Source organism: Arvicanthis niloticus, chromosome 8 (genome assembly GCF_011762505.2).
Source record: "Arvicanthis niloticus isolate mArvNil1 chromosome 8, mArvNil1.pat.X, whole genome shotgun sequence".
In the NCBI taxonomy this organism is placed as follows: Eukaryota; Metazoa; Chordata; class Mammalia; order Rodentia; family Muridae; genus Arvicanthis; species Arvicanthis niloticus.
In genome coordinates this window covers 29,678,609-29,705,703 of record NC_047665.1, presented here as the reverse complement: position 1 = coordinate 29,705,703, position 27,095 = coordinate 29,678,609, and the positions used below count along the sequence as shown (strand labels likewise).

The following is a 27,095-nucleotide window of genomic DNA, read 5'->3' as shown; positions in this document are numbered from 1 at the left end:
TACCATGACAAGCACCTTAGATAACAAGCCTATAGGAGCAAAGTAGGATTTGGTCTCCATCTCAGACTTCTGTCCATGATCACGTGGTATGGGTGGGAAAGCCAGGTGGCAATGACATGAATCAGGGAGTAAACTCATACAGCACACATGGAGACAGAACAGAAGAAGAGACTGGGCCATACATCCACTTGAGGAACACACCCACAATGATTTGATGGCTTTTCTTGAGCCCCCCCTTCTCCACACCTCTTAAAAGATTCACCATCGCCCAGCAATACTATATTGGGGCAAAACTGTTAAGAAATGGGCCTTTGGGGAACATTCTAGCTCCAAACTAAAGGAAGCCATCCAAAAGAAGTGCTACCGAGGCTATGCCTGCTGCATTTGTCTTTTCTACCACAGATAGGAAAACCTGGAGTTCAACAGGTGCTGGTATTCAGGTGGGGGAATAGGGAGAAAAGGAAGAAAAGCTTCTTGGTAATGTGCTACAGTTTTGTTTTCAACCTGTAGAACCCTTACCATATCTACATTGTCAGGCAAATCGCCCTTAGGAGTGTAGCTTTGGCTTGCTGAGACCCAGGATAAAGAGGATGGGCATCATCTAGCTTGCAGATGCTAAGAAATCTTAGATTTGTTAAATCCACCAGTATTGTGGAAGAATAAAATATAGAATTTCAAACCCCATTCAACAGAGTGCATTGGACAAAGGGTCATACCAACCCAAGAGTCTCCAACACAACTTCCTTCACATTGTACAAAGCCATCCTATCACCATAGCTACCCAAGTGATGGGGGTCAAGAGGCTTTATCAAGAAACCCAGAGAAGCTGATTAATGAGGACTCTAACCCTACAGGGCAGAATCATGAAAAAAGTTATATCTTCACAAGAAGGGGACTTTCAGTTGTATTTGTTCCTATGACATATCCGCCTTTAAATCCTCCCTTCAACAACCTGGGATGCCTTCCAATCTCTTTCTATAAAAAAAGGTGGGGGCATGGTTTCATGTCACAAAGAAAGAACTTAGATAGCAACTGTTATTTTGGATTCATTTATTAATGCTTTATTACTTATTGTTTTTACCTCTTCATTTTTGCCTTACTCTAATGTTAGACTGAGAAGCAACTTGCTTTTTCCTGTTTGGGAGTGTATCAATTCTATAGGTTACCTCATGGTCAAGAGTCTATACATCTATTTCATTCCTTTGCTTTTAGACTTGTTGCTGTCAACAGTGACAACTGGATTTTTTTTCATTGTATAATCAAAATAGGCATACCCACGCCAAAAGACATGGATATAAAAAGCCATCAGGGTTGAACATACAAAAGAAAGAAAGATTGGTTTCTGGTTAGAGGTTTCATTGTCGAGTACAAATGAAAGTAATCACTATTAAAATCTCAGGCAATGAAACCCTAAGCTCTGCCTTGTATCTCTAAAGTCACCTTCTTCTATGGGGAACAAACCCTGCCAAGGAAGAGCACATTAGCTGTGGGGTTGTGCCGGATAAAGAAAATGAATGGATGGTCCACTGTGAATTCTTCCTCAGGCATCAACATGCAGAATGCGACAACGCCTGCCGTGGCAGCGGCTGCCTCTGTTCCCTCCTCATTCACTTCCACAAAGGACTTGTGGACAATTGTTGAGACGAAAAGATCTCTGGATCCTGACATGCCAGACAGATCAGCCTTGCTACTGCTAAAGAGATCCTGTAATCCCAGTCGACCCAGGTTGGAGTTGAGGATGTAGCTCTCTTCTATCTTGAACCGGGGCAATTTGACATGGACATCAATGTTTTCCAAGTTCTCACTTTTGGTCCATTCACGTAGTTTTTCCAAAGTTATTTGCTCCTCAATCTGGAATTAACATAAAGCAGATATTTATTTACTTACTTGACATTTTGATATTTATATGGTACTTAGTATATGCCAAACCCTCTACCTACATAAATTTATTTGATGGTCACAGAAATGTCCCCCCATCACAATGGTTCACTGAAGACAGAATACATTCTGAATATTTACATTTTAGGATTCTGGGCTGGGAGTGTGGCTCAGTAACAGAACACTTACCTGGCCCAAGGTACTTGAACACTGTGAATAATAAAATAATAATAATGATAGAGGTTAATTTATTACCACAATAATGTACTATCTCAATGAATGGAGTCACAATTGCCACAACTCACAGCGTTTCCTTTATCTTTTTTCTGACCAAATAGATTCCACTTAGATTTAATTTTATCTGTAAATTTCTGGAATATAGCAGAATTATTTCCAGGTCTTTGAGGGTCAAGGTACAAAAACATTTAACAACAGGTCTTTCATCCATTCATCCACCCATCTATCTATCTGTCTATCCATCATCCATCCATACATACATACATCATTTATCCATTCATCTATCCATCTATCTTTCATCCATTCATCTATTCATTTCTCTCTGCCTCACTCACTCCTTTCATTTATTCTCTTCTTCCCTTCTATTCCTCCTTCAGTCCACCCATTTGTCTATTCTTCCATGCACTCAAGATTTTTAAACCCTTATCCTACTGAGTCACTGGACTGATGGACTGTTACAGGTTTTATTACCCTGATTGCTTAAATGGTACAAGGGAAATTTTAGTAGTTTTCTTTATTTTGAAACTTTCTAAAGTTATAGTGGTGTGTACACTCCACTAGAGCTGAAGTAATATTCCATAACTCCTGGGTAAAAATATAAAAAAAGGAAAAAACTTATGGGACTTACTTTATTTAAAACAAGTACAAGCAGTTGACATGGGGCTACACACCCTGCAATCTCAGCATTTAGGAGCCACTGACAGAGGACTGTAAGCTTTGGCTGCACAGTAAGACCTTGTCCATGAAATAGAGTCCAGTAGAGTAGGGTTGAGTTTAGTGGGATAGAGTAGAACATTAGAATAGAATAGAATAGAATAGAATAGAATAGAATAGAATAGAATAGAATAAGAATAGACTAGACATGCTAATGATACCAACTTTGTAGCATTGCTGTAACCATTGAATGAACTGATAAATGTAAAGGTTTGGCACATAGTAAGTACCATATAAATATTAAGTATTATTGTTCCTCTATTGGACTAGACCAGAACCACTTATCTTATGGAGACCGACAATTTCATTCTTTAGATCAGAGCATCATTTTGTAATGAGATAAATTACCAGCCAGAAAATACAACTGACAAATATACCACATTCATGTCAGTGCACAGTCTGTACAGTCAAGTGACAGCAGGCTCCTTCTTGATTGCAAGTGTAGGCTGGGAAGGAACAGGAGCTCAGTCACAGGGAAGTCTGGGATTTCTGAGGGAAAACTGTAATCTTCATAGTTTGTCTACTTCTAACCCTATTAGAAGACACACAATCCCCTAAGACAAATCAATTCTTATTATAATTCCTTTAAAGTTACTTTAAGAGGCTTTCTGTGGGGGACTATTATCACTGTTACCTTTACTTTTAAATATCTACATGTTCCCCCATCACAACGGTTCACTAAAGACAGAATATATTCTGAACATTTAAACTTTAGGCTTCTGGGCTGAAACTGTGTCTCAGTGACAGAACACTTACCTAGCCTAAGGTACTTGGGCACTGGCAATAATAAAATAATAATGATGATAGTAATAACAATAATAGTAATAATAACTGTATAAACATTAGGCCTCAGAGTAGTAACACCTGATGAACTGTATTGACAAAAAAGGGACTGTAGTGGCAATAGATTTTTGGTAAAGTCTGTGGATGAATGAGTGTTTACAGTTCAGTGAACACATGTGGAATCTAAGAGCAGTACAGTGAAAGGAAACATGAACCATGGCATTGAGAGCCAGTTACCTTCTTAAGACCTGTGGACTCATCCTCAATGTCTTCAGGCAGCAGTATAACCATGCTAAGTTCTCCACCCTGGTAAGGCATCTCCAGCACCTTGCACTTCAGGTCCGAAATGTAACCAAATGGAAGTTTTTTCTTTTGATACATCATCTTCACTGTTTTTGTGTCTTTCTGAATGGTTAAAAAAATACTCAAGTTATTCCCTCTTGTCTTTTAGAGCAGAAGTGAATTTGGGGTTTTGGGGTAGAAGGCTCACTGGTGAAGGCCTGGCTGACCATGGGGGAGGCCCTGCACTGCATCCCCAGCACTCACACATATACAACCAAGAACATCTCGGGATGATGGTGTCACCTGACCTTGTTCAGTCGGAATGGAGCATCTGTTGTGTCTCGTTTCATGAATTTCTCCTCCCACATTCCCTTGAAGTAGATGGCATTCACTAGCACAAGCTTGGTCATACTGTCTACCACACCCACAGCCAACAGTTCTGGGATTTTACCTGAAAAGAAAAAGTAAGCTTTTTAAAAGGTTCATATTGGAATTTTAAATTTAACCCAATAATTTCTTAGCTCTAACATAGACTTCACACTTCATTTTGTTTTAATTCATTTTGTTTTAATTCAGTATTAAGTTAGGAAGGACTTGTCTCATTTTATTTTAAACAAACCAACTTGTAAGACCAGGCAGGCTTGTGCCTAGTGCTTCTTGAGACCCTAAGTTCTATCCCTTTAACCAGAGGGGAAAAATATCATTAATATCAGTCAATGTCTTCAAAGGTTTAAAACAAGCAAGTCTTCCTTTCTGCCATGCAAACAATAACCATTATTTTGTGAATGGCTGCTCTTTAGAGAAAACAAACAATATTTCCTAGTGAAAATGTTTTGGTCACTGGTAAATAATGTCTTTAAATCTGCTAGGTAGAAGCCTGCTCTTTTTATATGGTCTTTGAATAAATGTCCAAGAGATAGAAGATTTATCCTAGGGTAAGTCTATTGAAACAGAAGCCACTCTCTGCACAGCCTAACACACTTCTGGGAACTGATATAATTCCAGACAGGAGCCCTGGGTGCTGACTCACACAGAAACAAGACTGTGGACAGATCTATTACACAGCTCAATTGAGCCCAGAGGGTGAGTCACTCCTACCCACTACTTCTGAGTTACTGGACAAGATGGTAGCCAAAATATTATGACTGCAACAGTTTCTAAATACTGACTTCATGGTTCCATGAGGCTTCACGTCTCAATCCTTTCCATATGATCACTAAATACCTCTGGACAGGCATTTTTTATTAATGTTATTCTGCGTTTAAATGCTGGTTTTAACTTTCAATTGTACTTCAGGGGAACCCATAGGTATTCAACTGGTTCCATTAAATCACGTCTGTATTTCTCCACTAATAACTTTCTGACATCTTATGTTGTTCCTTATTCTAGGGAATAGCATCTGAGTTTCAGTGCACATAAGCCAGGATTTGGGAAGTTGTGGGAGGCAGAAAGGAGATGCAAGTGAGAGAGTGCAGGGGAGTGAGAACCTGTGCACAATGGCTCTGCTATGGTTCAGAGGGGTCCCCCAAAGGCCCCTCTCTTAAAGGTTTGGACTCTGGTCCATTCTGCATTGGAAGATGGAGGAGCCTTTAAAATATAGGTCCTAGATGGGGGTGGGGGGGTCTACCCACCTATAGATCACTGGGAATGGTTTTTAATTTGTTTTTATTTTGAGACAGGGTCTTGCCATATGTGATCAAAGCAATCCTCCTGCCTCTGCCTCCCAAGTACTGGGATTGTAGGTCTTTATCATCAATCTTACCTTGGAGAAGTCTTACTGGTATTGAAAATGGCTGTGAGACACTGGTCTCTCCCTCTTTCTTTTTATTCACTAGTGAGGTGAACAGGCCTCCTCAGCTGTTCTGGCTTTTACAAGAGGCTCAGTGTTGCCATAGGGGCAAAGCAATAAGGTCAGTCATTAATAAAATGAAACCTGCAACACTGTGAGTCAAAAGCAGCCTTTAGTCCACAAGCTGATTGTGTCAGGTCTGAGCTGCAGAAGGGAAACTGACTGACAGAGCCAGCACTGCTCAACCTCTCACCTTCTGTTTGACCTTTGACCCACTGGTTTATCTCCTTCCTGGCATCCTCAGAGGCATGCTGAAAATCCACAGGGGCCAAGTCAGCACCGTACATTTTCTGGGTTGAAGCCAAGAAGTCCTATTTTTTTAAAAAAGAAAGTATCATGAACAACTTCTATTCCCTACATAAGTTTTCTGAAATCCCCAAAAGAAAATAACAAAGTCCTAAAATTTGAAAATGTTTTATTAAAACCCAAGCTTTAGACTTTTTTTTTATTGTTTTGAAAACCACACAACAGTAAATTTGCTGTCCTAATCATTTTCCTCCCTCCCTTCCTTCCTCCTTTCCTTTCTTCCTTTCTTCTTTCCTTCCTTCTTTTGTCCTTCCTTCCCTTTTCACTTCCTTCTTTCCTTTTCCCCTTCCTTTCTTCCTTCCTTTCTTCCATCTCATTCTCTCTCTCCCTTGCAACCCTCCCCTCCCCCCATGTCTCTTTAGATAGGGTGCCTATTTGTACCAGCCCTGGCTGTCCTGGAAATCACTTTGTAGATCAGGCTAGCCTTGAACTCACAGAGATCTTCCTACCTCTGCCTCCCATGTGCTGTGTCCTAGTCATCTTTGAAGGTTACAATGCTGTAGTGGCGAGTATATAACATATCTGTTGTTAAAACAAAGGCCACTCATTCTTTTTGAATTTTACATTAACATTTTCATAATTGAGGAAGTGTTGATTATACTTCAAGTGGCTTTTCAGACCCACTTTTGTGTGCGTTTGTGTGTGTATGTGGGCATGGTGTATGTGTGTACATATGTGTATATGGATGTGTATACCTGTGCAATCCTGGAGGTCAGACAAAGATGTCAGGGTCTTACTGTCACTTTCTGCCTTATTCCCTTAAAACGAGGTCTCCCACTGAACCTGCCTAGGCTGCTGGCCCACATGCCCAAGGGGTCCTCATAGCTCTATTCCCCACAGGGCTGGGTTACAGGAGACTATAGAGCCAGGCCTGGCATTTTTCATGGGTTCTGGGATCCAGGCTCAGCTTCTCATGATTGCACAGGAAGCTCTCTTCCCTATGGAGCCATCCTTTCAGTCCTTGCGTTAATAAGACATCCAGGAGGGATCCTTTCATTAGAAAGACTGAGATGAAAATTTACAAACATTCTTTGCTGTTTTTATGAATGGCCTGCAACATGGCTGTGCCGGGAAAAGTCTTCCTCACTTCAGGAAGTTTCAGAATGTGAAGTGCTAGGTACTTACAGGGAGGAAATTGTAGGTTTTCTCTCCATACAGTCTGTTAGCAAGTTTCAGAGTGTGAGATGCTCCCCGCTTGCTCACTTCAGCGTTCAGGCTTTGAAAGCGTGAATGGACGTCCTCCACAGAGTCAAAATGGAAAGTCTAAAGGAAAGAAAACATTCTCTATACAATCATCTCTTTTGAAGTTACGAAGTGATTCTGTGTTGTCTACCTTCACCTAATCACTTTTATTTGATACCAAGTAATTCCAGCCTGGTAGTTTATTAATATATTGTTGGCAAAGTAAACAAATGGAACCAACAATGTATGGCTCAGTGAGACATAATTAAACATGACTTCTAAATAATTTTTAATAGTTCCCCAAATGTGGATGGTTAACAAGCTAAATATTTATGTCTGAATTTTTTAAATTCAAATAAATTCATTTATTTTTCAAATTCAAATAAAGATTTAAATGGTATGCTTATGTTTCTATTCTGTGCCATATACAAGTTTGCTAAAAAAATAAATTAATTTTAAAAAAATGAAACAATCTCAGAAATAAATGAGCAGTGTCAATAAGACTCATTCCTACTGTGAGACCAAAAAGATGGGACTGACTGAGACCTTTCTCTTTGCTTATTTTAGAGTTCACAACTCATTCCCTAGAGAAATAACTTTCTTAAGTTTATTCTGGTGAGAGTTTACTTCCTCTTCTGTCAGTTGTAAATCAAGAGGCCGCTTATGGTTGTGTGAGGTCTGGGCTGCCTACTCACTTCTAGGACACAAAGGACAAAAAGCACACAGGGTCCACAGTCCATGCTGAGCTATGCTTGCTAGATTGCTACATGGACACACCTACTAGACTGAAATGGGGAGGGAAAGGCCTTGAGAGTATTGCTTCCTGAAGCTGTCAGCAGTAAAAGCCTTAACACTGAAGCAGACATAACCTGTGAGAAGCACCGAGCAGCGGGTGCAGAGGAGCCAGGCAGGTCAGTTAGGAAGCACTTTGTCCATCACTGTCTAGGCTTCCAAAGGTGGCAGGATTCCCCTCTCAGAATTAAGGAACACCAAGAGCAGAAGTCCCCTCCACACCCATTAAGGAAGACTCAGCAGCTGTGGGGAGGGAGGCAAAGGTGACCTGCTGTCTCCCAGGGGTGGGCTGAGGGGATGTGGGTCCTGTCCACCAGGCCACAGGGACTTTCCAATCTCTCCCCTGCAGAGCCACAGCCAGTGAAACCAAGCTGGAGAGAGGCACAGGGCTAACCCTGAGAACACAGACAGATGGCTGTCTTTACCTTGTCCCCACAAAAAGCCACCACCACCAAGCTGCCTCCTCTAGCATGTTCCTATATCTGTCATGCCTGAAGGTGACACTGTATTTCAGGCATGATTTATGAGTAGTGTTTATCAACACAAAACAAAGACATTAAACAGCTAGCTGTGGGGAGGTGCAGGGCTTGCTTACATGAAAGCCTGTTATTTACTCTTGTGAATGGGAGAACAAAACCCACAGGATTTGTCATTATCTGTTTTCACTTTGTGTCCCCAACTGAACAGAAACTCTGCCTTAATCTCATCTAAAGCTGCTAGTGAACCAACAATGGATTGTTCTGGGTAAAGTTGGTTCTGAAAGTCTGACGGCACCATGTTAGCAGGGATAAGGCAGGGAGAGCTGGCCAGTTTAGCTTCTGCTAACCTTGGAGAGCTGGGCTGCAGTGCTGCCTTTGGCCCCCAGGAAGACCATGGCCAAGGCAGAAGAAATGCTGAAGGGAGAGAAGAAGACATTTCCTGTGGGGTTGCTCTCAGTCAGGGTGTGGAACAGCTCCAAGGCGAAGAGGGTGTTGGCTGAACTCAGCTGCTCCATGGTGAAGGCTGCAACAGAGAGGAGATCAGGATTGCCAGCTACAACACCAGCAAGACCACCTACCTCAGCTTTGACACCCACCTCTAGGACCTGCAGTTGGTTAATCCTGCTCCCTCCCAGTTTTTTTCCAAGAGGGCAAGCATACTCCTCCAGTCACACAAAGCTGGGGACAGATTTCAGCAGTGACACTGGACCAGGCTTAGGGTGTCTTATGGCTCTAACCTTCCAGACAGCTGTGTCTGAAGAGGAACCATGCCGGTGGCCTCAGCACAGTGTCCACACTACACAACCTTCTGTCTGGAGCTCACACATCTCTCTCTGTGGATGTCAAGTTCTAGTTTATGTTGTCAATGAATCCAGACAACCACATGGACCTCCTCTGCATACAAGTGGATTCTGGTAAAGATAGCAATGTTATCATTTTAATTCTCCATGGATTAAGTTCTCCAGGCCTGAGGTCAAGGCTGCAGTCTCAGCTGGAGAGACATACACAAGTTTGTGATCGCCACTCATTCTCCCTAGTCAGGCTGTTGGTGACAGGGAAGAGGAACACTCTCTGGTGTCCCTTTTGCAAACAAGCTGGCCCCTGCAGTGGGTATGCATGCCCTGCTTGGGAGCCATCTGCTAATCCATCTGGGTCCCAAACTCACAGCTCCAGTTTGTCCAAGTACAGGCCAATCACAGCTGCCTGTTTCTAGCTGTTTGGCTACCAGGGCCACACCCAGTTCTCATTGTTGAGGATCTAGGCTCTCACCCGCTTCCCTCCCAGCCTCCCTGCTTCTAAGATTGACCTCATGGAACTGCAGGGCACTGTCTCTCTGATCAAGATTTAAAAGGAAAGCTGAGAGAAAGAAAAACTGTGGCAGGATCACCTTCTGGCCTGAGTCCTAGAAAGGGGTGTAGCTGGGACTCCACAGAGCATTTACAGGTCACCTCTTGAGTGAGGGTGAGGTACCAGGAATGTGCTGGTTCCTGGAGGAGGTGCCAGCCACCTCACTCCCTGCTAGGGCCCCTGAGAATCTTACCTCCTGCTTAGCAGATCTGGCTCCACTTGCTGGCTGACCTAGGAGGAAGTGCCCAGAGCCAGCTGTTGCCTTTATAGTATGCAGAAGGGGAGTGTCTTACTGGCGAGGCCAAGCTGGGTGGAGAGGTGTTTAACACCCAGCTTGGAAAGCTGTCAAAATAAAAGCAGAAGATTGCAGGCAATCCCAAGGGGCCCTTACTTTCCTCAGTTCCAGGCCTTTCTTTACTTCTCTAAGCGGAGACCCAGTAAGTTATTTCTTCCTCAGCTGCAAAAGCCAAGAGAATAAATGTCTTCTCTTCCAGGTCAAAAGATTCCCTTTTGAATTCCACTGAAACACTGAAAAATTTTATGGAATCCTTTTTGTGAGGTGTGTGGGTAGGCGTGGAGAAATACCTTTGTGGCCCCTTGCCAGTTACAAGCAATACCCTTGGCTGCTCTGCCTCTCAGGAGCCAAGGCTAGCTCAGGGACCACACCATCTTGGAGAGGCCCTCAACCCACCATTCTCCACTATTAGACTAAAAGTTTAGACACATTCCCTCACCATGCAACTTAAATTAGAATTGACTAGCCCAGGCTATCATTGGGTTGATGGGCTCAGCTTTATTCTCCCTTGAAGTGTCTGGATCTGTAAAGTCACAGAAGTTTTTAATGCTTCTTGTCTTTATTCAGAAGGACAAAGTAAGAATCATACTGTTAGTGAGGGTCACAACAACATGGGTTGGTGTTTGTTAGACCTGGGAACTCATGAAAAGAGGAGAAAGGGAGATGGGAAATGGGTCATCGTGTCTCCTGAGTACTCCAGTGTTGGATATAATGCCCACTGTGAGGGATCAGAAGATAGAAACTTAGTGTGTGGTGGTTGGGAGGTGGGGGCTTTGAGAAGTGATTAAAATTACACAAGGTTCTCAGGGTGGGGACCCCTGGCTGAATACGAGGATATCCTCATGACCACTAGATGTCGTGCACGCCCCAGCTCTTAAGGGGTATGAGTCTGGAGTTCATGGCTTTGCCAGGCTGCTTATGTTTCTTAGCTGTCAGCACCTCAGCTCTGAAATCTTGGAGGAAGCCTTTAGCTCTGAGAAACATAGTCCTGGTGAGGACTCAGCAGTCTGCTTTTATAAGACAGGAAAGATCAGAAGAGACACACCTGTGCTCTTTTTTTTTCCCCTATGATACCTTGATGCCTTATACTTTTTGGGACCCTATTCCAGACACAGGCTATTTCAGATGACAAGTCTTGAAAATGAAGAATTTATACTTATTCAGCCTCAAATTTTTTATAACATAAATGAACATAGTCCTTTTAACATACAAAATATATTCATTCCATATATCCCTACTTTATTATAGTATTACCAAAATGAGATATGAAATTCAAAATACTATTCCCAGTGAGTCTGTGAAATCAAATAAGCTAGTTTCTTCCAAAATAAAATGGGACCAGCTTAGAACAGAATTTTCTTTTTAAAAGTCAATGACAAGGAAAAAGTGGTAGGTCCTACAGACTTTCAAAGCCCAGCATTACAAGTACTGTGACACCTTGAGGTTTGAATACTCCCCGGCTCCACAGTCAGGGAGGGCAGGGTACTTGGATGTCCAAGGCTCTGGCGAACTTCAATCCCATGACCACTAGATGGCGATGATGCAGACGCCCTCATGGGCTGACTCCAGTGCTTTCCCAGACTACAGAAGTCTGTAATAACGTTCTCCTGCTCAGGAATCTTGGAAAAGAATTCGCCTTTAGTTTCTTGAAACATCTTCCCTGGTGGGAACTTTGCAGTGCCACAACCCCAGGCTCCAATAAGCAGCCCTCTGTGGTGACTCCATGTCTTCCTAGGACCTACATCATAAAGGCATCCCTTTAAATCAAGGAGAATGTGCCACACTGCACCACCTCACAACCAGCTGGCCTGAGACATCTTGACACAACATCAAGAACTTCCATCCAGAAAGACAGCAGACCAAAGAGTGCCACATTATACTGTGGGAGCAGTGGTGGCATCTCAAGACCCACAGTGCACTGGGTCCCTACCTGGATCCCTCCCTGGAAACTCTCGTGTCTGAGCCATTCTGGTGTGTGATAGCCATGGCAACTGGAATAATTCCTTGATGGCTTTGACTCACTCTGGCTGGCAGTAATGAATAGCCTCTGGCTTCTTGCCATATTAATCTCTTTATTAAATGTTACCTTTGTCACAGCCTCCATATTCTTTCCTGAGCATGTGGTTTCTTTCTTTAACATGGGGCGGGGGAGGGATTTCCAAAATCCTTAACTTTTATGCTAACTACCCTTCCTCTATCCCTCCATCTTCCCTCTCTCCTTATGTCTCTGTCTCTCTGTCTCTCTCTCTTTGTGTGTGTCTCTCTCTGTCTCTCTGCATGTGTATATGTGTGTGGAGGGGTGGGGGTAGGGTGTGTTGGGGGAGATAGAGGATTAAGCCCTCCTGTCCTATCACTGTTGTATCCATCAGAAAGCACTAAATTGTTCAAAATGGCCTGTAAATGGCCATCTTTCTGTATCAGACTCCCAGATGGTTTGGATAAGTGTGTTTCTATGGGAATTACTGGACATTTCCATTTCTATCTTAGATGCACAGATTAACATGAGCAACTGAAGAAGGAGCAAATGAAGTCATGAAGAGGGGGACTCCTGTACTCAGCTATTGCTGCTGCCCTGGCCCTTGAGGGCAGAAGTGCTTTACTGACTCTTGGTCCAGGCCATGCATGCTCTTCGGTTGTGGTTTAGCCCATGAGAGGCTCCAAGGGTTCAGGTTAGTTGGCTCTGCTGGTCTTCCTGTGGAGTTCCTATCCTCTTCGGGCCTGCAATCCTTCCTCTAGCTCTTCCACAAAAGTCCCCCAAGCTCCATCCTCTGTTTGGCTGTGGGTCTCTCAACATCTATTTCGGTCAGCTGCTGGGTAGAGCCTCTCAGAGGACAGTTATGCTCAGCTCCTGTCTGGAAGCATAACAGAGTATTATTAATAGTGTCAGGAATTGGTGTTTAGCAATGGGATGGGTCTCAAGTTGGGCTGGTTATTGGTTGGCCATTCCCTCAGTCTCTGCTCCATCCCCTATCCCTGCACTTTTTGTAGTCATAATAAATTTTGGAATAAAAGTTTTGTGGGTGTGTTGGTGTCACTTATACTTTGATGTCTTTAAAAAGATCTGTGATCAATATTGAGGGAAAATGCTATGTTTAGTGAAGGGACTTTAGCTGTCCTGAGGATGGCAAGCATGGCTCTGGCAGACCTTGCTCTTTGGCCCCATTCTCTCTCCTTGCTAAACACTGTTAGATTACATTCCTAAAGCTGGCTACCAAGGTTTAGTGCCTTATTTGTCTACTTCCTCCTTCTGGGGCTGACTACCAAGTTCTATCTATCAAAGTATTGAAGTCCATCAATCAAAAATCCCCTTGTGGTTAACCTAATTAACATGGAGAGTAAAAGGTGGCATTGGGAATAGTTGTCCCCAGGTATTTGCAGGGCTATGGTTCTAAGACCACACCCTATGGTCATCCTTCTGTCCACCATGGATATAAAACAGAGGACCAAAAGTACCTTAGATTACAACATTTGTATAATTATACATATCCTCCCCTATAAGAAGTTGAGTTATCATTAAATGACTTGTAATGCTTGATGCAATGTGCAAACAGCATACATCATTATGCTTTACTGATTGGGGAATTATAACAAGAACTAAATATCTGCATGTGCTCAATACAGACACAAATTAAAAATACCTTTCATCTCCAGTTGATTGACTGTGATGTGGAACCATGTACCTGGGGTAACTGGGATTGCACTGGGATTAGAGGCACAGACAGGCTGCTCTGGGAAATGGATCCATGGTTGTCCTCATCAGAAAGCAGGGCTCATAATGAGCAGGGTGACTTCTAGGCTTTCTGTTCCATCCACTTCTGACCATCTTCATGTATAAACTGTCCTGACTCATTTCTGCAGCACTGCCCTAGAAGGTTTGTGCCTCAGTGTGTCCTCTTACCTAATTTGTCTTCTTGTTAGTCTTGGACATTCTTGGTCTTTTCAAACTAACACAACCATTAGCTGCACTTTCTCTATTTCATAGGAAAGAAGATGTCTTAGTTACTCTTCTGTACCTGTGAAGAGACACCAGGACCAAGGCAATTCATAAAAGGAAGCATTTAATTGGAGGCTTGGTTACAGTTTCAGAGAGTGAGTCTGTGACCCATGACCATCATGAAGGGGAGCATGGCAGGAGGCAGGCAGGAGCAGTAGCTGAGAGATTATGTGTTGAGACAATAATCATGGTGCAGAGACAAAGAGAAAGAGGGGGAAATGTAGTAATTGCAGTGGCTTGGGCTTTTGGAACCCCCAAATCCTCCTAATGACACAGCTTCACCAACAGGACCATATTTAATGGTTCCCCACCTATTTCACCAACTGTGAACCAAACATTCAATTATATGAGCCTAGAGGGGCTATTCTCATTCAAACCACCACATAGAGGACAGCATAAGGGAGCTGACATGGATGTAACTTAGGTTGTCTATCTCTAGATATCAAATACTGTTTTTGAAATACTGGATCACAGGCTGGAGAGATGGCTTAGAGTAAAGGCCTTGTATTACACACGTGAGGACCTTAGTTCAGATACCCAGCATACAGGTGGATATCTGTAACGCAACACTGGGTGATGAAGACAAATTGGATCTAGGGGGCTCTCTGGAAGCCAAACTAAGCAAAACAGGGAGCTCCAGTGTCTGTGAGACACCTTGTCTAAAAATATAAAGTGGAGATCAATAGAGGAAAGAGGAGAACATTTGACATCTACTTTCAGCCTAGACATGCACACAGACAAACAGATAGGAATACATTCACAGAAACGTGAGCGCGTGCGCACACACACACACACACACACACACACACACAGAGAGAGAGAGAGAGAGAGAGAGAGACAGACAGAGAGAGAGAGAGAGAGACGAGAGAGAGATTTCAAATCACTAAGTCATGACCACAGCGTATCTCTCTATTTATTCGGATCTTCATATTCCTCTCAGTGATATTTGTAGTTTTCTACATAGAATCCTCAACATATTTTATTGAACCTATTCTTAGACACTAGAGTGTTTTCTGTCTTTCTCAATTTATATATCATTCAGAGTCTAGAGTCTGGGATCTGTGACTTAAAAACATGTTTGACTTTCAACAACTTACTTGTGGTGACCTCATGGGTAAGAAGGATTTAGGTAGAGTTGTTTGGCTTTAGTTTGTGTATGTTGAATACTATTTAGATCTAAAACAGTGGATTTCACTGGAGAAATGTGTGAGTCAGCTTCCCATTACCTTAACAAGCTTCTTAGAAAATAATCAGCTTATAAATAACAAAGTAGGATTTGGCCTCAGTCTCAGATTCCTGTCTAGGATCACATGGTCTCTGTTGGAAAGCAAGGAGCAGGAAGTAAACCCAAACTGCTCACATGGAGACACATCAGAAGAAAGAAGACACTTGGGCCATCTATCTCCTTCAGGGACACACCGCAGAATGATTTGAAGACTTTCTTTGAGTTCTACCCTAACCCTACCTCTTTAAAAAATTCACTATCTCCCAATAACACTATATTGGGGAAAAACTATGAAGACTTGGGCTTTTGGGGAACACTCCAGATTTAAACTAAAGGAAGCAACCCAAAAGAAGGACTGCAGAGGCTGTGCCCACTGCTTTTGTCATTTCTGACACAGCTAGGAGAACCTGCATTTAGTAGGTGCTGGTATTTGTGGGGAGAAGCAAGGAGAAAAGGAAGAAAATCTTCCTGATGATTTGTTACAGTTCTGGTTTTAACCTGTGAGGTCCTCACTACCATGAATATTATATGATTAATTGCCCTTATGAATGTAGCCTTGGCTTGCCTGAGCCAGAGAGCAAGAAGACGAGGATCATCTGGGTTGCAGATTCTAACACATCTTAGATTTGTTACAATTCACCAGTCTTGTGGAAGAACAAAATGTATAAAACAAGGCCCATCCAAGGAAGTGCATCTAATAACAGGTCATACCAACCCAAGAGTCCCCAATTCAGCACAAAGCCATCCTACCACCAAAGCTACCTGAGTAATGGGAGTCAAGAGGCTTTATCAAAAATAAACCACAAAACAGAGAAGTTGATTAATGAGGACACTAACCCTACAAGACAGAATCATGGAGAGGGTATGTCTTCACAAGAAGGGGGCATTCAGTTGTATTTGTTCCCATTATATACCCATTTTTAAGTCTGGCTTCAACAGCCAGGGAAGGTTTCTACCCTGTTTTCCAAAACTCTTTAAAAGGAATAGTGTTGTTTCATTTCACAAATCACAAAAGAGAGTAGACAGCAATTATTATTTTAGATCCATTACTTTTATTAGTACTTTATTGTTTATTAATTATTTATTATTTATCTCTTGCTTTTTAAAAAACAGGTCTTTCATACATTCATCCATATAGCTATTTATCTCTCTGTCCATCCATCTGTCCATCCATCTATCTATCCATCCATCTATTCATCTATCCATCATCCATCCATCTACCCATCATCCATTCATCTACTCATTTTTCTCTGACATACTTACTTACTTAGTCCTTCCATTCTAGTCTTACTTCAGTCCACCCATCTACCCATCCTTTTCATCCCCACAGGATTTTTAAACCCATATCACATTGAATCACCAGACTGATGGGCTATAAGAGTATTTATGATCGTGATTGCTTGGATGGTAAAAAGGAAATTTTAGAAGTTTCTTCTATTTAGTCTGAAACCTTCTAACAATGCAGTGATCTGTAAACTCCACTAGAGCTGAAGTAATCTCTAATAATCCTTGGGTAAAAATTAAAACAATTGAAAATGTGTGGGACTTAGTTCATTTAAGACAATGACAACCAGCTGACACGGGGGCACACACCTGGCAATCTTAGCATTCAGGAGCCACTGAAGGAGGGATGTAAGCTGAAGGCCAACCTAGACTGTATAGCATGACCTTGCCCATGGTGGAGAGTAGAATCGAGTAGAGTAGGGAAAAAATAGAGTGGAATAGAGAAGAACATAATATAGAATAGGGATATTAATGACACCAACTTTGTGGCATTGTTGTGACCATTGAATAAATTGAAAATGTAAAGGCTTGGCACATAGTAAGTACCATATAAATATCAAGCATTATTGTTTCTCTATTAGACCAGAACAGAACCACTTATGTTTTGAATAGTGACAATTTCTTTCTTGAGAATAGAGCCTCATTCAATTATCAGCCAGAAAACATAACTGACAAATGGACCACATTCATGCCAGTACACACTCTGTACATTCAAATGACAGCAGGTGCCTTCCTGATTGCAAGTGTAGACTGAGAAGGAACAAGAGCTAAGACACAGGGTGGCCTAGGAATTTTGAGGAAAAGCTATAATCTTCACAGTTTTGTCTCCTTCTGACCATGTCAGGAGACACCCAATCCCCAAAGTTGTAAATCAATTGTTATTATGATTCCTTTAAAGTTAATTAAGAGCCTTTCTGTAAGGGCCCATTTATCACTGTCACCTTTCGTATTAAATCTTTAGATGTTCTCCATCACAATGCTTCACTGTAGGCAGCAAATGTTCTGAATGTTTATACTTCTGGGTTGGGAGTGTGGCTCAGTGACAGAACATGTCCCTAGCCCAAAGTACGCAGGCAGTGTGAATAATAAATAATAATAAATAATAATGATAGTAACAACAAGAATAACAGCAATAATGACAATAATTACTGTATAAACATGAGGCCTGAGACCATTAACACCTGATAGACTGTAATGACAAAAACGGGACTGTAGTCACAATAGATTTTTGGTAAAGTCTGGGGATGAACAAGTGTTTACAGTTCAGTGAACACACGTGGAATCTAAGAGCAGTACAGTGTAAGGAAACATGAACCATGGCATTGAGAGCCAGTTACCTCCATAAGACCCATGGACTTGTCCTCAGGGTCTTCAGGCAGCAGGATGACCATGCTAAGTTCCAGCATCTTGCACTCCAGGTCTGGAACGTAACTGAATGGAAATTCTTTCCTTTGATACACCATCTTCACTGTTTTTCTGTCTTTCTGAATGAATACAAAAAAATCACTGAAATTATTCTCTCTTGTTTTTTAGAGCAGAGAGGAATTTGGGGTTTGGGGGTAAAGGCCTGGCTGACCCTGTGCTACATCCCCAGCACTCACACACATACAACTAAGAACATCCCAGGATGATGGTGTCACCTGACCTTGTTCAGTTGGAATGGAGCATCTATTGTGTCTCGTTTCATGAATTTCTCCTCCCACATTTTTTTGAAGTAGCTGCTATTTACTAGCACAAGTTTGGTCATACTGTCTACCACACCATCAGCCAACAGTTCTGGAATTTCCCTGGAAAGATAAGGTAAGCTTTTCTAAAGATCCATATTGGAATTCCAAATTTAAATCAATAACTTCTTAGCTCTAACATAGAAGCCACACTTCATTTTGTTTTAAGACTCATTTGTTTATTTTTTATTTGAAATAAACCAACTTGTAAGACATAATAGGCTTGTGCCTGGTGCTCCTGAGATCCTAAGTTCAATCCTTGAGCCAGAACAATATCATTAAAGTCAGTCAAATGTCTTTGAAGGTTTAAACAGGAATGTTCTCCATTTCTCTGTGAAAACAATAACCACTATTTTATGAATGGTCGTTCTTTACAAAAAAGAAACAATATTCCTCAGTGGAAATATTTTGGTCACTGGTGAATTATGTCTTCAAATCTACTAAGTAGAAGCCTACTCTTTTGAAAAGCACTTTGAACAAATGTCTAAGAGATAAGAAGACTTATCTAATAGGTGAGTCTATGGAAACAGAAGCCACTCTCTACACAGTCCGATGCACTTCTGCCAACTGATAGGATTCCAGACAGGAGCCCTGGGTGCTGACTCACACACACAGAAACAAGACTGTGGACAGATCTATTACACAGCTCAATTGAGCCCAGAGGGTGAGTCACTCCTACCCACTACTTCTGAGTTACTGGATAAGATGGTGGCCAAAATATTATGACTGCAACAGTTTCTAAATGCTGACTTCATGGTTCCATGAGGTTTCACATCTCAATCCTTTTCATATGAGCACTAAACACCTCTGGACAGGCATTTTTATTAATGTTGTTCTGCGTTTTAATGTTGGTTTTAACTTTCAATTGTACTTCAGAGGAACCCATAGGTATTCAACTGGTTCCATTAAATCACGTCTGTATTTCTCCACTAATAACTTTCTGACATCTTATGTTGTTCCTTATTCTAGGGAATAGCATCTGAGTATCAGTCCACATAAACCAGGATTTGGAAAGTTGTGGGAGGCAGAAAGGAGATGCAAGTGAGAGAGTGCAGGGGAGTGAGAACCTGTGCACAATGGCTCTGCTATGGTTCAGAGGTGTCCCCCAAAGGCCAAATCTCTTAAAGGTTTGGACTCTGATCCATCCTGCATTGGAAGGCAGAGAAACCTTTAAAATGTAGGGCCTAGAGGGGAGTCTATAGATCCTTGGGGATTGAGTTTTCTTTTTATTTATTTTTTATTTTGAGACAGGGTCTTGCCATGTGTGATCAGAGCAATCCTCCTGCCTCTGCCTCCCATGTGCTGAGATTGTAGGTCTTCATCATCAAATCTACCTTGGGGAAGGGGTGCTGCTATTGAAAGTGGTTGTGAGACTCTGGTCTCTCCCTCCCTCTCCTTATCCACAAGGGATGTGAACAGGCCTGCTTTGCCATGTTCTTTTAGTAAGTCCAGTGTTTATAAAGGGAAACCTGTTTCAGTGTGAGTCAAAATCAGCCTTTTCTCAGTAAGCTGATTGTGTCAGGTCTGAGCTACAGAAGGGAAACTGACTAACAGAGCCAGCACTGCCCAGCCTCTCACCTTCTGTTTGACTTTTGATCCACTGGTTTATCTCCTTCCTGGCATCCTCAGAGGCATGCTGAAAATCCACAGGGCCCAAGTCAGCACCATACATTTTCTGGGTTGAAGCCAGGCACTTCTGATTTTAAAAAAGTAAGTGTCATGAATAATATCTATTCCTCATAGAAGTTTTCTAAAATCCCCAAAAGAAAAAGGTATACAAATGAAACAGTTTAATTAAACCTTAACCTGTATGCTCTGTATTGTGTTATAAAACAAATAACACTAAATTTGCTTTTCTAACTAATTTTTAAGGTTACAGTGTAGTAGTGGCAAGTATAGTCCTTTACTTAAAGTTTCTGGTGTTAACCTAAAGGTTACTAATGCTTTGTGAATCTTACATTAACATTTTTGTAAATCAGAAAATATTGCGCATACTCCAAGTGGCTCTTCTCATCTCCTTTTGCTTTGTGTGTGTGTCCAAGTAGCAATCAGATATAACCTGTGAGAAGCACCTAGTAGCAGGTACAAAGGAGCCAGGCAGGTCAGTTAGGAAACACTTTGCCTACTCCTGTCTAGACTTCCAAAGGTGGCAGGATTCCCCTCTCAGAATTAAGGAACACCAAGAGCAAAAGTCCCCTCCACACCCATTAAGGAAGACTAGGCAGCTGTGGGGAGGAAGGCAAAGGTGACCTGCTGTCTCCCAGGGGTGGGCTGAGGGGATGTGGGTCCTGTCCACCAGGCCACAGGGACTTTCCAATCTCTCCCCTGCAGAGCCACAGCCAATGAAACCAAGCTGGAGAGAGGCACAGGGTTAAGCCTGGGAACACAGACAGATGGCTGTCTTTACCTTGTCCCTACAAAAAGCCACCACCACCAAGCTGCCTCCTGTAGCATGTTCCTATATCTGTCATGCCTGAAGGTGACACTGTATTACAGGCATGATTTATGAGTAGTGGCTGTCAATGCAAACAGAAAACAAGAAACAGCTAACTTCAGGGAGGTGCAGGGCTTACAGGAAAGATCTCAGATTGACTCCTGGGAATGGGATGGACGCTCAAAGCCTGTAGGTGTTGCTATTGTCCTTTTCACTCTGTGTCCCCAACTGAGCAAAACCACTACCCTATGCTCAGTTAAAGCTGCAAGTGAACCAACAATGGATTGTTCTGGGTAAAGTTGGTTCTGAAAGTCTGACGGCACCATGTTAGCAGGGATATGGTAGAGAGAGCTGGCCAGTTTAGCTTCTGCTAACCTTGGAGAGCTGGGCTGCAGTGCTGCCTGTGGCCCCCAGGAAGACCATGGCCAAGGCAGAAGAATTGCTGAAGGGAGAGAAGAAGACATTTCCTGTGGGGTTGCTCTCAGTCAGGGTGTGGAACAGCTCCAAGGCGAAGAGGGTGTTGGCTGAACTCAGCTGCTCCATGGTGAAGGCTGCAACAGAGAGGAGATCGGCATTGCCAGCTACAACACCAGCAAGACCACCTACCTCAGCTTTGACATCCACCCCTAGGACCCTATAATTTGGAATTCTCATCCAGCTTTGTTTTTACCAGGAGGGAAGAAGGGCATGACTTGGGGCGTAGCTGGGGATGCATGGAGCCTTTCTGGGCTGCTGGCTGCATGAGGGTGAGTGTGAGCCTTGGAAAGCATGCAGGTTCCAGGAGGCAATGCAGAGAGGTCTGCCCACATCCTGCCATCCAGCTCCCTGCTATGCCACCCAAGTGCCTTACCTCCTGCAATGTAGGTCTAGGTCCACTTTCTGCAGATCTAGGAAGAAGCTCCCAGGGACAGCTGTAGCCTTTATAGTATGCAGAAAGGGACTGTCCTTCTGGCAAGCACAAGCTGGGTAGAGATTATTCTTGCCTGGCTGAAATCTGAGCTTGCAGAGCTGCCAGACTAAAAGCAGAAGATTGCAGGCACTCCCTGGGGACCAGTGCTCTTCTCAGTCCCAGGCCTTTCTCTGCTTCTCTAAGCAGAGTAAATTATTTCTTCTTCAGAATGGCTTAGAGGATAAACAAACTCTCTTATAGTCAAGTGATTCCATTTTGAATTCCATGGAATCAATGCAAAACAAACAAACAAACAAACAAAAAACTAAAACAAAAACCACTCGGGATCCTGTGAGGTGTGTGGGTGGGGTGGTAAAACACTATTGCGATCCCTTGGATAAGGTTACAGTGTGCCAGTTTCAAGCAACACCCTTGACTGTTCTGCCTTTCAGATGCCAAGGATATTTCAGGGAGTCTCCAGCATTAGAGAGGCTGGAGAGACCCTCAAGTCACCTTTCTCAACTATTAGACTAAAACTTTGGGCACATCCCCATCTCGTGAGATGAAAATTAGAATTGACCAGCACAGTCCATCATTACCTTGAGGGATTTGGCTTTATTCTCCCTTGAAGTGTCTGGATCTATAAAGACACAGTTTTCCAATGCTTCTTGTCTTTCTTCTGAAGGGCAAAGGAAGAGTCCTATTGTTTACTAGTCTGGGAACTTATATCTATGGATAAGAGAAAGGAGGATGGGGAAATGGGTCAGTTGGTACCTTATTTACTATCCAAGTGTGAGGGACTGAGTTTGGATCTCTGAACCTCTGTAATCTTAGTGCTGGGATGGGGGTGTGGTTGGGGGCAAGCCTTCCCTAAGAGGAGCTCAAGGCCAGCTAGTCTCACTCTCTTGGTAGACTCCTGGGTCTGTGAGAAAACTTGTCTCAAAAAATGAGGTGGAGAATGATAGCAGGAGACCCACAATGTTGACCCCTGGCTTCTGTTTGCACATATGTATCTGTGTACTTGCATGCACACCACTCACCACCAGGAAAAGGGTCACAGTCTTAACGCAAACAAGCAGTCAAACAAACAAAGAAGCAAGTGAAATGAAAACAGAAAAAAAATAGTTTACAGTTGCCATAGTTAGTTGCCATGACTTGATCAGATCTGCAACTGCACTGCTATTTCCAATAAAACCGGAGAACTCCCTCAATGAAAGTATGTCAAAAAGGTTAAAATAGTCATCCAAACACTGAAATTAAAGACATGGGACAAGTGGTACACCTCTTTGGGAATGCAATTCCCTCCCACACTCATGAAGCTTTGGGTCACATTCTCAACTCAAGCCAAAAGAAAGAGAAAACAGTGTTCTGAAATCATTTTTTTCGACACGTCTATTGGTGCTTACCTAAGATCAAAACTATTTCATATATATTTTCCTCTAATTTCATATATGTACATGCATATACATATGTGTACACACACACACACACACACACACACACACACACACATATATATATATAGTGACTTTTATGTCAAGTTCTATAGATGCAAATGGCTAACGGTAGTACCTATTAGCATCTGACAATTGCATGCTGGCTTCTAGCCTACATTAGTACCTGTGCTCTTCTCAGCTGGTCTCATCTCTTCCCCTCCCCTAAGCCTCGCCAGCCCAGGGCCCTTGCATCTCCTCCTCTACTTTCTCCTCTAGCTTCTCTTTCCTATACAATCCTGCCATTTTCAGCCATGTGCTTTCTTGTCTTTCTTGGCTCTCTTGGCCCTTGGTCCCTTCTCCTTGTCCCCTCCCCTCTCACTACTTTTTCTCTCTTTCCCTCCCCCTGCATGGCCTAGTGCAGTCTACTGGCCATGCTTAGCCCACATGAAGCAGGCATGACCTCATCTTATTCACTTTACTGACCAATGCAGCCCAGTAGGGGAAGTCACATTCTGTACAAACCTGACAACTCTGGTAGTGTCTCCCATTATCAGGAAAGATCAGGTGGCCCTGGTGGTACTGAGTGGACTGAGCACCTAGCATCCCTGTTTCCAGGAGCAGCCCATGGGATTCCTTGAAGGAAGGCATCAGAGGAGGCTTCACCACCAGGGCAGCCAGAGCTCCTGTCTGGGGCATTGTAGGACTGGAGCTACAAGCAACCCCAACATGTGCGCTCTAAAGGGCAGAGCTGGAAGAATGGTTGGTACACCAAAGCATGGCAGACAGGCAGCTGTCCTGTCCACCTCTACATCCAAGCTCAGTGTCCCTCAGCACTGCTGCAGGGCACTTCGTCCTGCTGGAAGTGCATGTGTGTGTGCCGTAGTCAGATGGTGTCATTCCACTAGCAGGTCATTTGATGTCCCATCTTCATTGGTGTTGGGGCCACGACCCATCATCCAATAAGTCTGTTGATCTGAGAGTGACAGGGTGTGCAGACTTACCTGTCTCATGGGAGTTCACTGTCATGGAAGGAAAATTCTTATTCTCAGTGAAGGAAGTCCCCTAAGATCTAAACTTATGACAGTTTTTTTTTTAAATGCTTGTCATAAAGTCCCAACATCCACATAAGTGACATATGTATGTCTGCATATGATAGCAAGTTGCTTCCATTGGTCCTTGTTCCCACACAAGAGATCCTTAGACAGCCCATTCCTTCAGCTGGAGCCTTCCATAAGTCCACTGGTCTGAGAGTGACAAGGTGAGCAGACCTACCCTGTTTCATGGGAGTGAGTTTATTGTCACGTTGCTTGGGTATGAAAGGATAATTTTTGGTTCCAGTGAAGAAAGTCCCCTAGGAGATATGAATACACACAGAATAGTTCTGGTAATTCTGGTCATGAAGTCCCAACCTCTAAAACAGGTGACTTGAATATGTCCCCATTGGTACTTGGAAACAACTAAGGACCCTCAGGGGTCCTTAGTCTACTCATTCAGCTGCCACTCTGACCAAAAGTCCGGGCTATCAGCAATGACACCATAGTCAGTTATGTGACTGGATGTGATGGCAGAGGTAGTCAGCATGACCCTCATGATATAGGGCCTATTAGACATCTTATATCCAATCTAGGTCAGGAGGTAGCCATAGAGTGTCCAGATGCCAGCCATGTCTACTGCACCCTCATGATTGCAGTTTTACAGAGCCATCAGTGGGCACACCTCTTCATCCTGGACCCTTAGCCACAGTGGGCTGGGGTATCCACTAGAGACCACTCTGGTGACTTGCTGGTAAGCTAACCATTAGCCTGTAGAACCTGCTGGTCCCTTGGTATCTTATCTGGGGCCAAGTTTTAATGTATCATTTCATTGAGCATCTGAATTCTGTTGTGTTTGTTTATTTAAGAGCTGAATTTCAAAGTACCCAAGAATGGGAGGATTATAACAATGAAGAATTGTCTTGTAGTTCTGAAAGCTGAAGAAGTTCACGTTGCCAGTGGGTTTGCCGTCTGTTCTCAGAATGGTATCCTGTGAAGACAGTGAGATGGTTCAGTGGGTCAAGGAACTGGCCACTAAGGCTGATGACCCAGGTGTGAAGCTTGGGACTCACAGAGTTGAAAATAGAACTGACTCCAGGATATTGTCCTCTGACGTCTGTGCAGATGACCAGCATGCACTGCCATGCCTGTGCACACACAGAAATGTTAGAAACAAACAGACAGACAGACAAACAAACAAATAAACCAAAAACCATCTTGTTGCTGTGCCTTCAAAGATGGAAAGTAGAATCATAAAAGGGCCAAATGCATCTTTTATAAGATCCCAATCCCACTCACAAGGGACTGTTTAAACACTGTTAGATAGAGGATTAACTTTCAGTGGGAAATTTTGGAAAAACACATTCATACCTCAGTATCTGACCCACTGTGTGCTATAGTTAGGATATGGCTTGAGCATGTCTCCTGAGCGCCCACGTGTTCAATGCTCATGGTGAGGTATCAGAAGATAGAAACTTCGTGTGTGGTGTTTGGGAGGTGGGGGCTTTAAGAAGTGATTAAAATTACTCAAGATTTTCAGGGTGGGGCACAAGACTATCATCCTCATGACCACCAGATGGCGCGCATGCCCCAGATCTTAAGGGCTATGAGTCTGGTGCTTGTGGCTTATCCATAACACTGCTGCTATTCCCTTAGCTGTCAGCACCTCAGCTCTGAAATCTTGGAAGAGGCCCCGTCTATAGCTCCGAGAAACAGCGTCCCGAGGGGATTGAACAGTCTTCATCTATTCTCAGTTTTTTTTTTTTTTTTTTTTTTTTTTTTTTTTTTTTTTTTTTTTTTTTTTTTTTTTTTTTTTTTTTTTTTTTTTTTAAGACAGGGAGAGATCAGACGAGACACACCTGTTCCCTTTCCCCTTCCCCCGTTTTTAAATTGTGATGCGTTGAGACCTTCCACTTACTGGGATCCTGTCCAGACAAAAGCAGTTTCAGATGCCGAATCTTGAAAATGGAGAATTTATAGTTATTCAGCCTCAAATGTTTCCTATAATAACATAAATAGATATTGTCCTTTTCATATACAAAATATATTCAAATAGTCTATGTACCCCGACTTTATTCTAGCATCACCAAAATCAGATATGAGATTAAAAATATTATTCTTAGTGAGCGTGTGAAATCAAATTAGCTAGTTTTTTTCCGAAATAAAATGGGACCAGCTTAGAATAAAAGTTTCTTTTTAAGAATCGGTGACAGGCAAGGACAAAGTTGTAGATCCCACAGGCTTGCAAGCTCAGCGTTACAAGTATTATGACAACGTGAGGCTTGAGAATATCCCATGGTGCCACAGTCAGGGAAGGCAGGGTAGCTGGATGTCCAAGGTTCTGGCTGACCTCATGCCTATGACCACTAGATGGCGATCACGCAGCAGCTCTTACAGGCTGAGTCCAATTGCTTATGGCTTTCACAGGCTGCAGCTGTTTTTAATAATGCTCCAAGCATTTCCCACCATGCCCGCACAAGAATCTTGGAAGAAGGCCACCTTTAGTTCCAGGAAACATATTCCTGGTGGGAGCTTTGCAGTGCCACAACCCCAGGTTCCACTGAGCAGTGCTCTGCGGTGACTCCATGTCTGCCTAGGTCGTACTTCATAAAGGCATCCCCTTAAATCAAGAAGAATGTGCTACACTGCACCACCTCACAACCAGCTGGCCTGAGACATCTTGACACAACATCAAGGACTTCCATACAGAAAGACAGCAGACCAAAGAGTGCCACATTATACTGTGGGAGCAGTGGTGGCATCCCAAGTCCCACAGTGCACTGGGTCCCTACCTGGATCCCTCCCTTGAAACTCTTGTGTCTGAGGCATTCTGGTGTGTGAAAGCCATGGCAATTGGAACAATCCCTTGATGACTTTGACTCACTCTGGCTGGCAGTAATGAATAGCCTCTGGCTTCCTGCCATATTAATCTCT

The 27,095-nt window shown here is 43.0% G+C and overlaps 2 protein-coding genes across 2 annotated transcripts; both read right to left on the bottom strand.

The window, feature by feature from the left end:
* Window positions 1-1,035: 1,035 nt before the first annotated feature.
* Window positions 1,036-10,170, bottom strand: LOC117713787 (leukocyte elastase inhibitor A). Its single transcript, XM_034510244.2, has 7 exons — window positions 10,043-10,170; window positions 8,850-9,025; window positions 7,175-7,312; window positions 5,937-6,054; window positions 4,203-4,345; window positions 3,850-4,017; window positions 1,036-1,851 (listed from the first exon to the last, which is right to left on the bottom strand). The coding sequence occupies exons 2-7, from the start codon at window positions 9,015-9,017 to the stop codon at window positions 1,447-1,449; spliced, it is 1,140 nt and encodes a 379-aa protein (XP_034366135.1). The 5' UTR covers window positions 9,018-9,025; window positions 10,043-10,170; the 3' UTR covers window positions 1,036-1,446.
* Window positions 10,171-16,517: 6,347 nt separating this feature from the next.
* Window positions 16,518-21,743, bottom strand: LOC117713351 (leukocyte elastase inhibitor A-like). The gene is made up of 4 exons (XM_076938817.1): window positions 21,656-21,743; window positions 21,181-21,356; window positions 19,950-20,067; window positions 16,518-18,131 (listed from the first exon to the last, which is right to left on the bottom strand). The coding sequence occupies exons 2-4, from the start codon at window positions 21,346-21,348 to the stop codon at window positions 18,040-18,042; spliced, it is 378 nt and encodes a 125-aa protein (XP_076794932.1). The 5' UTR covers window positions 21,349-21,356; window positions 21,656-21,743; the 3' UTR covers window positions 16,518-18,039.
* Between the last annotated feature and the right edge of the window lie 5,352 nt (window positions 21,744-27,095).

Coding starts and splice junctions, on each gene's coding strand:
- LOC117713351 (XM_076938817.1), bottom strand. CDS start 21,348: ATGGAGCAGCTGAGTTCAGCCAACACCCTCTTCGCCTTGGAGCTGTTC. Junction 20,068..21,180: donor CTGCAGCCCAGCTCTCCAAG/GTTAGCAGAAGC, acceptor TTTTAAAATCAG/AAGTGCCTGGCTTCAACCCA. Junction 18,132..19,949: donor GATCAAAAGTCAAACAGAAG/GTGAGAGGCTGG, acceptor GTATTCATTCAG/AAAGACAGAAAAACAGTGAA.
- LOC117713787 (XM_034510244.2), bottom strand. CDS start 9,017: ATGGAGCAGCTGAGTTCAGCCAACACCCTCTTCGCCTTGGAGCTGTTC. Junction 6,055..7,174: donor AAACCTACAATTTCCTCCCT/GTAAGTACCTAG, acceptor TTAAAAAAATAG/GACTTCTTGGCTTCAACCCA. Junction 4,018..4,202: donor CTCCATTCCGACTGAACAAG/GTCAGGTGACAC, acceptor TTAACCATTCAG/AAAGACACAAAAACAGTGAA.